The sequence below is a fragment of the Raphanus sativus genome, chromosome 5 (assembly GCF_000801105.2).
Source record: "Raphanus sativus cultivar WK10039 chromosome 5, ASM80110v3, whole genome shotgun sequence".
Lineage (NCBI taxonomy): Eukaryota > Viridiplantae > Streptophyta > Magnoliopsida > Brassicales > Brassicaceae > Raphanus > Raphanus sativus.
In genome coordinates this window covers 30172357-30188657 of record NC_079515.1, presented here as the reverse complement: position 1 = coordinate 30188657, position 16301 = coordinate 30172357, and the positions used below count along the sequence as shown (strand labels likewise).

At 34.7% G+C, this 16301-nt stretch overlaps 4 protein-coding genes and 3 pseudogenes across 4 annotated transcripts; 6 read left to right on the top strand and 1 right to left on the bottom strand.

The window, feature by feature from the left end:
- Positions 1–870: 870 nt before the first annotated feature.
- LOC108860298 (putative F-box/kelch-repeat protein At3g17540) lies at positions 871–2244 on the top strand. The gene has a single exon (XM_057010342.1). It carries the CDS (start codon positions 891–893, stop codon positions 2037–2039), a length of 1149 nt encoding a protein of 382 aa, XP_056866322.1. The 5' UTR covers positions 871–890; the 3' UTR covers positions 2040–2244.
- A 763-nt stretch (positions 2245–3007) lies between these two features.
- Positions 3008–4327, top strand: LOC108858747 (putative F-box/kelch-repeat protein At3g17540). Its single transcript, XM_018632625.2, has one exon. It carries the CDS (start codon positions 3019–3021, stop codon positions 4204–4206), a length of 1188 nt encoding a protein of 395 aa, XP_018488127.1. The 5' UTR covers positions 3008–3018; the 3' UTR covers positions 4207–4327.
- Positions 4328–4890: 563 nt separating this feature from the next.
- LOC108858746 (putative pentatricopeptide repeat-containing protein At1g53330) lies at positions 4891–5608 on the bottom strand (annotated as a pseudogene).
- Positions 5609–6470: 862 nt separating this feature from the next.
- On the top strand, positions 6471–8003 carry LOC108858745 (putative F-box/kelch-repeat protein At3g17540). The gene has a single exon (XM_057010231.1). The coding sequence runs from the start codon at positions 6652–6654 to the stop codon at positions 7834–7836; it is 1185 nt and encodes a 394-aa protein (XP_056866211.1). The 5' UTR covers positions 6471–6651; the 3' UTR covers positions 7837–8003.
- A 483-nt stretch (positions 8004–8486) lies between these two features.
- On the top strand, positions 8487–9750 carry LOC108858743 (putative F-box/kelch-repeat protein At3g17540; annotated as a pseudogene).
- Positions 9751–10302: 552 nt separating this feature from the next.
- On the top strand, positions 10303–11578 carry LOC108858742 (putative F-box/kelch-repeat protein At3g17540; annotated as a pseudogene).
- Positions 11579–14970: 3392 nt separating this feature from the next.
- Positions 14971–16186, top strand: LOC108862556 (putative F-box/kelch-repeat protein At3g17540). Its single transcript, XM_018636716.2, has one exon. It carries the CDS (start codon positions 15014–15016, stop codon positions 16157–16159), a length of 1146 nt encoding a protein of 381 aa, XP_018492218.1. The 5' UTR covers positions 14971–15013; the 3' UTR covers positions 16160–16186.
- The last annotated feature ends 115 nt before the right edge of the window (positions 16187–16301 follow it).

Below are 16301 nucleotides of genomic sequence, written 5' to 3'. Positions count from 1 at the left end.
GATAAACATTAACTCTTATTAATTTATATAAATCGGTATTTATAAATTTTCCAGTTACATTCTTTATTCCTCCAACTAGAAAATCATATCAAATCTTCTTAATATTCAATCCTAAAATGCGTACGCTACAACCAGTGTGACCCTTCCTATTATAATCAAAAACGTGATGGGCTTTTAACCACAACCAAATTGTAAAAATATATTAAAGCAAAAACACTACTATAAAAACTCTAATTACAAACATGGGTACAAAATAAAACATCTAAAATATTTTTAATATTAAAATTTTAGATTCTTTAAAAATCAATATTTTATATTATTGGTTATGATTTTCTCTATGTTGAAAGTTAATATACAGAAAATATGTGTAAGTGGAATTGTTGCGATATAGATTTTCTTCGGTTTACTAATATGTTTGAAACTAAATATACAAATTTCATTTTCAAACTATAACACATCTCAAAAAAACATGTTAGCTCGACTCTATATATACTAATATTTTTATTTACATAATGTATTTAAAAGCATCTCTTACTAATAACGATTATGTATAGAAGAATACGTTCATATACATCATCATCTAATAAAATTTTATTTAAGAAAAAAAAAGTTAACGAAAAGAAACCCGCACTTTTTAAGCGCGAAAGCGCGGATCAAAATCTAGTTAGTAATTATAACTATTAAAAATTCGAAACTTTTATATTTGCTCACATGTCAATTAGTTGTTAAATTAGTGGGCTTCTGAAAAAGCAGCAAAAAAAAGGATATCACAATAGTGGTTGGGCTTTTAAACAAAATAATGGTTTTGTAATAAACCAAACCCTAATTTATGTATGACGCCTAGCCCTATCTTATAAATAAGCTTTCTTTTCCGAGAAGTCAACACGAGAATGACGGTATCCTATCTTCCAAACGATTTGGAATCTGAGATACTCTTTAGGGTTCCGGCAAAATCTCTATCGAGATTGAAAACGACATGCAAACGATGGTACGCTCTATTCAGAGATCCGAAGTTCGTGGTGAAGAACAAGAAATTAGGTAGAGCTGTAAGAGAGACGATTTTACAGACCTATGACGGTGATGTTTATTCAGTCGCCGGAGATCTCCACAATACCGTTGTCAATACACCTGTCCAGGTCTCAGGTAAACTTACAAGTCTAAAGGGTTCAAATGATTTGAACTTCTCTGAGATATTTCACTGTAACGGTTTAATGTTGTGCTCTGCAAATGGAAATGATAGACTTGTGGTTTGGAACCCATGTACTGGCCAAACGAGGAATATCAAAGCAAGAACTTGTTTCCAGACTAATTTAACCTATGCTCTAGGATACAGCAGATGTTCTTCTTCTTCTTCTGGCCATGTCTACAAAATCTTGAGGTGTTTCGATTATCGAAACGATCAGGAAGAGTGGGTTCCTCAGTGTGAGATCTATGAGCTTAGATCTGATTCTTGGAGGGTTCTCGATTCCTTCCCTCTTCACTACATCATGTTTCGGGATGGCATATCTTTGAAAGGAAACACTTATTGGGTTGCTGGAGATAACGAAAGTGGTTATTTCTTGCTCAAGTTTGATTTCACCACAGAGATATTTGTGCGTCTCCCTCTTCCGATTCCGATTCAGACAGAGAGATTTGTGAGTAGATTTGTTCTTTCAGTTGTCAGGGATGAAAAGCTCTCGGTGTTACAAATTGTGGACAATTCAGATGTCATGTTATATGGCTGGTCAAATGTGATGAGAATATGTGTGAGCAATAAAATTAGTGAGGATGCTAATAAAGACTTGTCGTGGAGAAGCGACTTGTTCTTGGAAGTTGATTTTGATAACTATAACATGTATTTCCGAAGCTTCTTGTTGGACGAGGAGAATAAAGTGGCATTACTGTGTTGTTCTATAGAAATGGTAACAGATGATTCTACGACCATAATATACATTATTGGAGAGGACATGCTTAAAGAAGTTTATAGATGTACTATAGAGGAATCTCGTTCCAACTCCCCCCTTGTCATCACTTATGTTCCAAGCTTGGTTCACATTTAGAAAAGAGGGCAAATAAATGGAGGTTAGCCCTTAAATGAATTACTTTCTTTTTTAGGTGTTGGCGATCTTCTGGTTTGTACGTACTTTTGGCTGATGCTTGATAATGATTTTTTCCGTTCCTCTTTTTTTTTCTCTGTGCTTTTGGGTATTGTTCAAGTACATTGTAAATTCTGCTTATAGCCATGTTCACTTCCAGTGTTTGATTTATTGTGCACCTACAAAAAGTTTATTCTCAAATTAAGATCAGACTTGAGAACCCTAGCATCAAGTAAATAAAAGAAGGTCGACATGAATAAAGAAATTCTAGAAAAATAAAATAATTAATGCCAATTTTATCAGTATGACATTATTTTAAGTCGTTGTCAATCCAACTAGGGAAAAACACCATTCACTAATTCTGTTTATTTTTCTCACGACATCAAACTTCCCTGATCTAATCTCCCTCACTAAACTTTGAAATGTAAAGGGTTCAAAATATTTGAACTTCTTCGAGATATTTCACTGTGAAGGTTTAATGTTATGCTCCGCAAAGGGAAACACTAGACTTGTGGTTTGGAACCCATGTACTCGTCAAACCCAGAACTTGTTACCGTAGTTGTGATACATTCTTTTTATTTTGGTGTAATGGTGATACATATGTGTTTAGGATAAATGTTTTACCAAAAAAAAAAAATTATAGCTTAGCTGTACCTCTGTTTAGAGTTTAGTCTTTGAATATCCTATAGATCTGGAATTTTTTTTGGTTTGAAAAGGTTGATCTGGGATACTTCAGCTTAATAAAGAAAATTGCACGAAAATTTAATAACGGCAATTGTTATTTTCTAACATGATAAAAAGTATTATTTCCGATGAAAATTTGATAGTAATATCAAAAGAATGGGCCTTTAATAAATTTATTAAAACCCTAGTTTATGTACCAAGACCCACCTGTTTTATATATAAAAACTTTCTTCAAGAAGTCAAGACGAGAAGACAGAGAATGATGATGATATCCAATCTTCCACACGATTTGGAATCGGAGATACTCTCTAGAGTTCCTGCCAAGTCTCTATGGGAACTAAGAGCTACTTGCAAACGTTGGTACGCTCTATTCAGAGATCCCAGGTTCGTGGAGAAGAACAAGAGGCTGGGAAAAGCAGTAAGAGCGTCGATTTTACTGAGCAATCAGGATCTTTATTTAATGAACAAAGATCTCCATAACAGCAGCGTCGTGGAAGAACTCACCTTTAAACTTAGAAGTTTAAAGGGTGCAAAGGGTTCAAAGGATTTGAAGTTCTCTTGGATATATCACTGCGATGGTTTAATTTTATTCCAAATAAAGGAAATCTCTAGACTTGTGGTTTGGAACCCATGTACTGGTCAAACAAGGTTCATCAAACCCGTAACTCGTTACCGCGCATCTAGAGATGATACATTTAGTCTAGGATACAGCACATCTTCTTCTTCTTCTGGTCATAGCTACAAAATCTTGAGGTATTATCGGTACTATAAAAACGACCAGTTATTTGCAGAGTGTGAGATCTATGAGCTTAGCTCTGATTCTTGGAAGGTTCTTGATTCATTCGCTCTTGACCATAAGTTATGTTTCGGTGGCATCTCTTTGAATGGAGATACTTATTGGATTGCTGATGGTAAAGAAAACGGCTATTTCTTGATGAAGTTTGATTTCACGGCAGAGACATTTGTGCGCCTCCCTCTTCCGTTCCAGAATCTGGATTGTGAAGATAAAGTGGCCCTGTCAGTTGTAAAGGATGAAAAGCTCTCGGTGTTGCATCGCTATGTTCTTGGAGGGTCGACAACTGTGATGAGAATATGGGTGAGCAATAATGTTTTTGAGGAGGCCAACGACTTGTCCTGGATGAGCCACTTCGTCTTGAAAGTGGATTGTGATGAATTTGACATCCCAAGTGTTGTGAATGTGGCAAGCTTCTTGTTGGACGAGGAGAATAAAGTGGCAATATGTTGTGATATGGACTCAGTGAAGTTATATGAATATAAGACCAGAATCTACATTGTCGGAGATGGTATGTCTAAACAAGTCTATAACGGTACTGTAGAGCTATCTCGTTGCACCTGGCCATGTGTCATCTCTTATGTCCCAAGCTTGGTTCATATTCAGAAATGTACACGTAAAAGGGGAAAGAAAGAGAGGTTTGCTCTTAAATGAATTACTTTTTTTCTTTTCTTTAGTTTGGTTTTGGTGATGTTTTTTCTTTTGGTTTGTATCTTACTTTGGCGGATGCTATTTGTTCAAATACATTAGTTGTTCTGCTTATAGCCATGTTCAGGCCGCCATGTTCACTTCAAATGTTTAAACATTTGTTGTGCACCTTGGTTATTCTTATATTGGTTATTCTTATATTAAGATCAGTCTTTAGAACCCTAACATCTAGTAGAATAGAAGGTCGACACTTCAATAAAGAAAGTTTCGTTTTATTTTAGTTTTGTGCTTGTTTTGGATAATGGGTGTTTTCTCCAATAACTTATGCTTTGCTATCAGAAAGATTTAATTTTTATTACTCGTTATTCTTTGCTATCAGGTGTATAGCTGACAACAATGTATCTGGAACAGAGAAAATGTAGCTCTCTGTTTCTTAACTAAGTAAATTAGTATTTCATTGGAAGTGAACTGCATCTGATCTCTAATCTATTGTTTCCCATTGGCTATATGATGTTTATCAGATCTTTTCCCTGTGGCTTGTTTTTGTTGGAATCTCAATTAAATTCGGTCTTGTTTTGAATCGTAAAAGCGTTTCATATTATTATTGAAAACAAACAAACCAATCCTCACAATCACAGTCAACCATAAGAGCCAATGACACATAAATGGATCAAGTACTCACATACCGTTTGTAGATATATATTGTCTTAAGAATGGTACTTACCTCGCTTAATACCGCCTGGTAATCTCTCTACTCTAGCCTATCCCTGCGAGGCTTGTAGCCTTTGAAAAGCATTTCGTCCAATACAACAGCTGCTTCTTCAAACTGTGAACCTTCGCAAAGCCCATTGAAAACTATCCTATACGACAAAATATCAGGGACGCAACCCCTCCGAGGCATATCTTCAAACAAGTAAGTTGCGTCTCTCCACTTTTGGATTCTAAACAAGGCACCAAGTATCATGTTATAGCTTACAACATCTGGCTTCACACCCTTCTCAACCATTTGATCCATAAGCTGAATCCAAATCATTCTCAACACAAAACCCATTAATCAGTACATTGTAAGTCACTGTATCCGGTTCACACCCTTTTCCTCTCATCTCCTTCAATATCCCTGAAACCTCGTCTGACCTTCCAGCTTTTATAAGAGAGCTAATCAACGTAGAGTAGATAGCTGAGTCTACTTTAATCTTTCCTTCGTAAGCTTCATCCTTTAGCTTAAAAAACTCAATTCACCAATCTGACATAACGCTTTGATCAACGATGCATAAACATGAACCGTGGGACACACTCCATACACTTTCAATATATCGTGCTTCATCTTCAACGCTTCCTACAACATCCTAGATAACAAGTAGCTTTGGTCTCCCAAATCTAAAAATAAACAAAGCAAAACGGCATTCATTCTTTTCTACTTGAATTCTAGCCAAACAGAGAGATGAACAATCGGTCAATTTGATTATTTGTCATCTATTCCATCTTTTTAGTTAATTTGATTACTTGTCTTACTCACCATGATTTTAGGATAACCAATTAGTTTACTTAATATTATTCTTTAAATTTTATTTTATTTTAATATATATATATATATATATATATATATATATTAATAATTTTACAACAGAACTCTCGTGTAAAATTTAGATTGGTTAATATCTTTTTTACCTTTAATGAAATTAAATATATTATAAATTTTAGACGAATTTTATATTTATATATTATATTTATTTGTTATATTTAGATAACAAATTATAATTGGATATAATAAATTACCAAAACATATTTTATAAAGTAAGATAATTTTAATATATTGTGTTATTATCTAGAACTAATATTATTTTCTATTATAGACTTTTTAAAATTAAGATATAAAAATATTTTATAACTAAAGACAAATCCAACAAACAAACTTGTATAAATATATTTTCTAATATATTTTTAATATGTGAATGTTTTAATTTAAATACAATAATAAAAATATATTGATAGACAAATTTTTTTGTCATATATAAATAATTTGATGTTTAAATTTAATTTTATAAGAACATAAAATTATAACTTATTATGTTGGTTTGTTAATTTTAATAAGATGTAAAATAATTAGTATACGTAAAATATTTATGTTCTTATTTGCGGGTAAAACACCTAGTCCAAAATAATATGTATGTATTTGTTATTTGTAGCAGAATGATCAATAAATTTATGTTGTTATAAATAAATAAAAAACAATGAGCTTTTAAATCATAATAATGTTTGGGCTTTTAAACAAAACTAAAGGGCCTTTAATAAATCAAACCCTAATTTATGTATCACGAGTCACGACTTTCCTTTTTTTTTTTTGAGCAACCGACTTTCCTTTCCTTTTTATTACCGAAACTCCCGGCTGACTGTAGCAAACGAAAGAATCGGTTAAGTTCATAAGCTTTCTTCAAGACGAGAAGACAGAGAATGATGATGATATCCGATCTTCCAGACGATTTGGAATCGGAGATACTCTCTAGAGTTCCGGCCAAGTCTCTATGGGAACTAAGAGCTACTTGCAAACGATGGTACGCTCTATTCAGAGATCCGAGGTTCGTGGAGAAGAACAAGAGGTTGGGAAAAGCAGTAAGAGCGTCGATTTTACTGAGCAATCAGGATCTTTATTCAGTGGACAAAGATCTCCATGACAGCAGCGTCTTCGAAGAACCACCTATCGAGTTCACCTATAAACTTAGAAGTTTATTAAAGGGTTCAAAGGATTTGAAGTTCTCTTGGATATATCACTGCGACGGTTTAATGTTAAGCCAAATAAACGAAATCTCTAGACTTGTGGTTTGGAACCCATGTACTGGTCAAACGAGGTTTATCAAACCCGGAATTCGTTACCATAGAGATGATAAATATAGTCTAGGATACAACAAATCTTCTTCTGGTCATAGCTACAAAATCTTGAGGTATTGTAAAAACGACCAGACGTTTGCAGAGTGTGTGATCTATGAGCTTAGCTCTGATTCTTGGAGGTTTCTTGATCCATTCCCTCTTGACCATAACCTATGTTACCGTGGCATCTCTTTGAATGGAGACACTTATTGGATTGCTCAAGGTAAAGGCGAAGAAACCGGCTATTTCTTGATGAAGTTTGATTTCACCACAGAGACATTTGTGCGTCTCCCTCTTCCGTTTCAGAATCTGGATCCTCGAGATAAAGCGACCCTGTCAGTTGTTAAGGATGAAAAGCTCTCGGTGTTGCATAGCTATATTCTTGGAGGGTCAACTGTGATGAGGATATGGGTGAGCAATAATGTTTGCGAGGAGCCCAAAGACTTGTCCTGGGGGAGCCCCTTCGTCTTGAAAGTGTTGGATTTATATTGTGATGGATTTTACATCCCAAGTGTTGTGAATGTGGCAAGCTTCTTGTTGGACGAGGAGAATAAAGTGGCAATATGTTGTGATTTACACTCAGTGGGGTTATATGAATATAAGACCAGAATCTACATTGTTGGAGATGGTATGTTTAAACAAGTCTATAACGGTACTGTAGAGCCATTTCGTTGCAGCTTTCCACGTGTCATCACTTATGTCCCAAGCTTGGTTTATATTCAGACATGTACACCTAAAAGGGGAAAGAAAGGGAGGTTGGCTGTTAAATGAATTGATTTTTTCTTTTCTTTTGGTTTTGGTTTTGGTGATGTTTCTTATGGTTTGTATCTTACTTTGGCGGATGCTATTTGTTCAAATACATTAATTGTTCTGCTTATAGCCATGTTCACTTCAAATGTTTGATTTGTTGTGCACCTTGGTCATTCTTAAATTAAGATCAGTCTTTAGAACCCTAACTTCAGTTTTGTACTTTGATTTGGAGTCATCTTAATGTTTCGTTTTCAGTTTTGTGCTTGTTTTGGATAATGGATGTTTCTCCAATAACTTATGCTTTGCTATCAGAAATATTTAATATTTATTATTCGTTATTTCTTGTTTTGAGATGATGGCATTTTGCATGATTTGGTCAACTGTTAGTTAATACTTCGTCGAAATGCATGAGCTTGTTGTTGAGTTTATTTGAAAGTTGCATATAGCCTAAACTTGAAAGACATTACTTGGAAATTTTGCATTTTTAAATTAACTATTATATTTCATAATAATTAACGTTATATTTCAAAATTTATTATATATATTAAGTTAATATATGTGTAATGTTTTTTTACTTTTGTTAATTTACCTTATTTGATATTGATTTCTCTTTTATTATGAAATAAACAGTTTTGGAAATATTAACATGGTATATTATAGATTGTTGGGCATCTAGTACGATATATAAATCAAACCTAATCTACTAACCGGATGAAGTTTCTTGCTCGACAAGGCAGACAGAGGATGATGATGATAACTTATCTTCCAGACGATTTGGAGTCGGAGATACTCTGTAGGGTTCCAGCAAAGTCTCTATGGGAACTGAGAACTACTTGCAAACGTTGGTACGATCTGTTCAGAGATCCGAACGAGGTTCGTGGAGAAGAACAAGAGGTTGGGCAAAGCAGAGAGGGAGTCGATGTTAGTGAGCAAACATGAGGTTTATTCAATCGCCGGAGATCTCCATAGCAGAGCTTTCTATACACCTGTAGAGCTTACAGGTAAACTTAAAGATCTAAAGGGTTCAAAAGATTTGATCTTCTTCGAGATATTGCACTGCGACGGTTTAATGTTATGCGACTTATGCTCAACGGAGGTGAACACTAAACTTGTAGTTTGGAACCCATGCACTGGCCAAACGAGGAACATCGAACCAAGAACTTGTTACGACAATGAAGATAAATATGCTATAGGATACAGCAGATCTTCTTCTTCTTCTTCTTGTGGCCATAGCTACAAAATCTTGAGGTATTCTCGTTATGAAAACGAGCAGAAAGTATGGGTTGCTATGTGTGAGATCTATGAGCTTAGCTCTGATTCTTGGAGGGTTCATGACTCCCTTACTCTTGACTACTACATACTTTTAAGTGGCATGTCTTTGGAAGGAGACACTTATTGGGTTGCTGAAGATAAAGAAACAGGTTTTTTCTTGATGAAGTTTGATTTTATGGCGGAGAGATTAGTGCGTATCCATGTTCCGTTTAAGAGTATTATTTCTGGAGGCAATGCGACTCTGTCAGTTGTCAAGGATGAAAAACTCTCCCTGTTACAACTTGATGACATGTCTATGAGGATATGGGTGAGCAATAAGATTAATGATGAGGAGGGCCAAAGACTTTTCGTGGAGGAGCTACTTGGTCATGCAAATGGATTTCGATAAATTTCACTTCCCAGATGTGGAAAGCTTCTTGCTGGACGAGGAGAATAAAATGGCAGTGTGCTGTGGCAGCAAGCATATGGGTGATGGACATAGGACCAGTATCTACGTTGTTGGAGAAGATATGTATGAACAAGTTTACGAAGATACTATGGAATCTGATCTCGGTTTTCCAGTTGTCCTCACTTATATTCCAAGCTTGGTTCTCATTTAACCCAAAATGCATAAGCAAAGGAGGTTGTCGGATACTTGATTATTTCTCTCTTGTTCCTCTTTTACCAGACCAGATTCGGTTCTTATCTTAGTATTGTCCTAAAAGGTGTTTTAATTCGATCCAAAACGAAATGTTTGTTTGGTTAAAAATCATATAGTATCTAGGCACCCCAAAACCAAACGAATTAACCTGAAAGGGGAACCAAACGAATTATCTAAGGGCCAAAATTTGTCATTCCGTTAACCAAAACCGGTTCAAGTAAAAGCATACTATAAAGATAAAATCTTAAAATCTACATTTGGCTGCAATAAATAAGTTATATAATACCTAAAATTATTTTAAAATATGTAATTCTAATTCGATTTGATTTCATTACATCTCAATTCACGTAATTATTTATTCCGAATTGACTATAAGTACGTTCTTTTTGTATCCACTTATTCCGTAGAACTTACTTGAATGAGATTTGTTATTATTTCACGTAGATGATAGTTTCTTTTTGGAATTTACAGAAATGGGCTATTCCATAAAAGTTTGTTCAATAAAACACTAATCTACTGCCTAAAACAAATGGGCTTTTATACAATACATTGTTGGGGTTTTATTACAATACATAAATCAAAACCTAAACTCTTCTTCCTCAGCAAGGCAAGACAGAGACAATAATGATGACGATATCCGATCTTCCAGAGGAATTGGAATCAGAGATACTCTCTAGGGTTTCGGCAAAGACACTATGGGAACTGAAAAAGACTTGCAAACGTTGGTACGCTCTATTCAGAGATCCCAGGTTCGTGGAGAAGAACAAGAAGTTGGGTAAAGCTGTAAGAGAGTCCATAGAAGCTATACAACTATCAAGCTTACAGGTAAACTTAGAGATGTAAAAGGTTCAAAAGATTTGGACTTATCTTATATATTTCACTGCGACGGTTTAATATTATGCTCCAACGAGGGGAGGAGCAATAGACTTGTGGTTTGGAACCCATGTACTGGTCAAAGGACGAAGATCGAAGCCAGAACTTGCGAGAATAGTGATACCTATGCTCTAGGATACAGCACATCTTCTTTTTCTTCTTCTTCGTGTGGCCATAACTACAAAATCTTGAGGTATTGGTGTTATCAAAAGGACCAGAAAGTGTGGGTTGGTGAGTGTGAGATATATGAGCTTAGCTCTGGTTCTTGGAGGGCTCTTGATTCCTTTACTCGTGACTACTGCATATATTGCAATAGCATGTCTTTGAAAGGAGACACTTACTTTGTTGCTCGTGATAAAGAAACCGGTTTTTTCTTGATGAAGTTTGATTTTACGGCGGAGAGATTTGTGCGTCTCCTCCCTCTTCCGTTTCAGAGTTTTGAATCTGGAGGCACTGCGATTCTGTCAGTTGTTAAGGATGAAAACTCTCCTTGTTACACATTAATGATTGGTCACTTGAGATGACGATATGGGTGACCAATAAGATTGATGATGATGAGGAGGGGGCCAAAGACTTCTCGTGGAGTAGCTACTTGGTGGTCCTCCTGCCAATGGATCTTGATAGATTTCCCCTCGGGATTGTGGAAAGCTTCTTGCTGGACGAGGAGAATAGAGTGGCAGTGTGCTGTGGCTACAAGTATACGGGTCATGAGTGTAGGACCATTATCTACATTGTTGGAGAGGATAGGTGTGAGCAAGTTTACGAAGATACTACAGAATATGATGCCAATTTTCCAGTTGTCCTCAGTTACATTCCAAGCTTGGTTCTCATTCAACCGAAAAGACATAAGCGAAGAAGGTTGTCCGATGCTTGATTATGATTCTCTTCTTATGCTCTTTTTTTTTTGTGTATGGATCATGGCACATTGTTCTGCTTTTAGCCACTTTTATTTCAAATGTTTGTTCTTGGAGACAATAACATCATCGCGTAAGCCGAATCTTATCTATGATTCTGTGAATTGAGTTGAGAGCAAAGAAGACAAATGCCTAACCAGTTTCAGTTTGTATCTTGTAATTAGTATTGTCCTAAAAAAATGATGTTTGATTCAATCCAACCGGAGTTTGGTTAAAAATCATAAATGCACCCGGAATCGGAATAAACAGAACGAATTATCTCCACACCGAATCTCTTTTTCTTCTATTTTATCTGTACTTTTTTATTCCTTTTAGATACTCTATTAGAAAACACATTCTTCTTAGAAAACGGATAAAAGTATACATTTTATTCTTTATAGTATCAGTGGATTTGTCTTTGGTGGGTGACTTGATGAAATAACCCAAAAAAAAACAAAAAAAGATTTATAGAAAAAGAAAACAAAGAGATAGTAAATCTATTAGAATGGTAGGTAAATTTAACACCCTCTTTTTTTCTCTCTTTTAACACTCCACATCATTTTCTTTTTTTTTAACCTAATTATTTAACATTCATTTCATTTTTAACCTTTACAATAGTTTTGTTTACTAAAATTCAATATCAACCCCACAACTTTTTATTCATAACTTTTTATTGTTTAGAAATTTAATAAACAAATATTTTAATTTTGATAAAAACAAAGTTTTATTGGAACAACAATCATTCACTCGAATGCATTGCTTATGATCTAAATTCGCCAATTGAATGTCTTTGGAAAAGATGGAGATCTCTCTTGGCTTGAATATCTCAAAGATTCGTGTCGTTAACAAACCCACCAAAGAAACAAATTATGATCTTAGTGCCATAGGTAATGGCATCACATAAATACACACAAAACCCCTAAATCCTCTGTAAACTAATAAATAATCGTAGATCTAAGAACTAAATTAAACTCTTTTATGAAGATTACTAGTTTCGATTTGGAATCAAAACCCAAAAAAAAATTAGTTGGAAAGAATATGTTGGCTTTGATAATCTACACAATTAATTAGCTAAGGAAGAAAATATTGCTATTATTTTGTTTAGTTAGTAACAAAATGTAAAATTTACCAGAATTTTCAAAGTTCAAATCTCACAAATCTAAATTTGACTGCAATAAATAAGTTATATAATACCTAAAATCATTTTAAAATATAATTCTAATTTGATTTCATTACATCTCATTCACGTAATTATTTATCCTGAATTGACTTATAACTACATTCTTTTTGTATCCACTTGTTCCATAGAACTTATTTGAATGAGATTTTATTATCTAAACTATTAAAACAGAAGTACAAACTTGAAATAACCCTGACTTTTTTCAAAAAATTACAATCTCATGCCACTAAGTTGATATTTTTCATTTTTAATTAAAGTAAATCATATTAAACGTATCATACCAAACGATGGATATTGCATTAACAAACGTATCTCGCATATATTGTCATCGTAATAACTATACTTATGAAAAAGGAATATTCTAATATGTATTTATTTATTTATGCCTATAATTTAAGATTTTTGGCGTGATTGACTCCATAAAATCTAAGCTATTAAATTCAAAAATCATTAGTATTCTTTACGGTGCATTAACTCCCTATATATCCTCATTTCTTCTCATTGCTTTCTGCATATTCAAAAAGAACTTAAAGAACAAAATGGCAAACAAGCAAATTTTTGTTTTTCTTAAGGAGGTGAAATCCTACAAGACAAGTTGGAGCACATGTGAAGTGTCTTAACTCATAGAATTCAAACATCAGTTTTGGAGGAGAAACTCTTGAATGTATTATTGCAGATGAACAGAGAAAAAGTTCTCAACTTCCCTCTTAACATCAGTTTTGGATTGAGAGTCTTTTTTTGTAAGATATATTCGATCAACTGATCGATTTAAATTTTTGTAAGATATATTCGATCTCTTTCTCTCAGTTTGATTAAAGATAATAAGTCGTGGTCTTGATACCATATGCGAGTTTTTGTTGTATTTCATCACCAGCCCCGATTGATTATTGACCCGAAACTTATTTCACCATATTATCTGAACCTCTTTTTAGGAGAGTCAATCTTTACCTCTCTTTATGAGACACTATCATGGCGTTTTAGGTAAAGTATCTCTGACAAAAGATGGTAAGGTTTGATGGATTTCTAGAGTTATTTGAAATGATTCAGCAGAGTTGGCGATTAATCAAAACCAGTCCGACAAAAGAGTTGTTCTTCAACTTGACTCAATTTTCTCGGGTTGTAATTTATAATGAAATATAGATGATTCGTTCAAGAAGTCTCGGCGATAGTGAAAGGCATCCCTATACAGCAAGTAAAACATCAAACTAAAGAAGCTTCACAGTGGTTTCAAAAGCTTTACCGGCGGCTTTCTACAAGCGGTGGTGGAGATGAGATGAAGACGTCACGCAACGCAACCACTGCTAATGCATTGTTCAAGAAGTTTTTATGAATGACTAACATATGTTTTCTCTGCTTTGTTTTACTTTTCTTTAGATCGTGACATGTGTATTGTTTGGCTTAATGTTTGTACTTTGTGCTTCTGTTTCTTAGCCAAAGAGGTTTAATAAAATCAAGTTGACAAAAAAAAAATTCTATTTATAATTCTCATGTCGTTTTGATACTAATAAGGTTGGATTTTGTTAATCTGTAACTATTTGTTTCTATAATATAATTTTCATCTGATTGCATGTGGACAGTTGTTTCAGGACTAAAGTCGAAGTCTTAGTGTGTTTGTTCTTGATGTTTGTGTTGTGATGAACATTGCGGTTATACTGAATTTTGCGAGTTAGAAGACGACCGAAAAGATCTTTTTAAACGCAATGTAATGTGGGGAAACTGGAAAAATATATATATATATTGGAGGAGTATGGTACTGTAAAGAGGATCTTGCCTATACGAAGAATGCATTTTTTCTATAAAAGATAGGATGATTATTGCAACAATAGTCCAAAAATAACATACAACTAATTTGATTTCTACCACAATAGAACCAGATGAACATATGTTCCATGTAATATTTATAGACGTAACAACACGTAATGTTACCACTGGGCCAAAGCCATATGCTTTCTTGCTTCAAGGGCCTAGAGTTCAGAAAAGACATCCAAATCAATATCTATGTCTATTTCCCAAGAGAAAACAAATCATGTACAAACATTTGCAGAACGGTACCAATTTGAACCATAAATATTATTATGTACAAACTAACCATACATTTGGCCACAATATTCATGTAAACAAAATATATATATATATATATATATATATATATATATTTATGAACAAATTACAAATATACACCCGTGCGGGTGCACGGGTCAAAAATCTAGTTTGAACTTATTTGTGTAATACATTTTTGGTGGGCTTTTATACAATAACAATACATTGTTAGGGGTTTATTTCAATACATAAATCAAAACCTAAACTCTTCTTCCTCGGCAAGGCAAGACAGAGACAATAATGATGACGATATCCGATCTTCCAGAGGAATTGGAATCAGAGATACTCTCTAGGGTTTCGGCAAAGACACTATGGGAACTGAAAACGACTTGCAAACGTTGGTACGCTCTATTCAGAGATCCCAGGTTCGTGGAGAAGAACAAGAAGTTGGGTAAAGCTGTAAGAGAGTCCATGTTACGAAGCAATGATATGGTTTATTCAATGGCCGGAGATCTCCATAGCAGCTATACACCTATCAAGCTTACAGGTAAACTTAGAGATCTAAAAGGTTCAAAAGATTTGTATTCATCTGATATATTTCACTGCGACGGTTTAATGTTATGCTCCAACGAGGGGAGCAGTAAACTTGTGGTTTGGAACCCATGTACTGGTCAAAGGACGAAGATCAAAGCCAGAACTTGCGGGAGTAATGATATCTATGCTCTAGGATACAGCACATCTTCTTCTTCTTCTTCTTCGTGTGGCCATAGCTACAAAATCTTGAGGTGTTTCGAATTTTTGAACGACCAGGAAGTCTGGGTTCCTCAGTGTGAGATCTATGAGCTTTGCTCTGGTTCCTGGAGGGTTCTTGATTCCTTCTCTCATGACTACTTCGAATATTGCAATGGCATGTCTTTGAAAGGAGACACTTACTTTGTTGCTCGTGATAAAGAAACCGGTTTTTTCTTGATGAAGTTTGATTTTACGGCGGAGAGATTTGTGCGTCTCCCTCTTCCGTTTCAGAGTATTCATTCTGAAGACACTGCGACTCTGTCAGTTGTTAAGGATGAAAAACTCTCCTTGTTACACATTGATGACCGGTCAGGTGTGATGACGATATGGGTGACCAATAAGATTGATGATGATGAGGAGGAGGCTAAAGACTTTTCGTGGAATTGCTACTTGGTGGTTCTCCTGCAAATGGGTTTTGATAAATTTCACCTCTGGAGTGTGGAAAGCTTCTTGCTGGACGAGGAGAATAGAGTTGCAGTGTGCTGTCGCTACAAGTATATGGGTGATGGAGGTAGGACCAGTATCTACATTGTTGGAAAGGATATGTGTGAGCAGGTTTACGAAGATACTATTAAGCCATCTAAGGCCAATTATCCAGTTGTCCTCACTTATCTTCCAAGCCTGGTTCTCGTTCAAACTAAAAGGCATACTTGATTTCGATTCTCCTCTTATGCTTTTTTTTGTGTTTTGGATTATGTGTTTAAATACATTTTTCTCTGCTTGTAAACCACTCTCATTTCAAATGTTTGTTCTTGGAGACAATATCATCATATCATTGGAGACAATATGATATCTA

Coding starts and splice junctions, on each gene's coding strand:
- LOC108858747 (XM_018632625.2), top strand. CDS start 3,019: ATGATGATGATATCCAATCTTCCACACGATTTGGAATCGGAGATACTC.
- LOC108858745 (XM_057010231.1), top strand. CDS start 6,652: ATGATGATGATATCCGATCTTCCAGACGATTTGGAATCGGAGATACTC.
- LOC108862556 (XM_018636716.2), top strand. CDS start 15,014: ATGATGACGATATCCGATCTTCCAGAGGAATTGGAATCAGAGATACTC.
- LOC108860298 (XM_057010342.1), top strand. CDS start 891: ATGACGGTATCCTATCTTCCAAACGATTTGGAATCTGAGATACTCTTT.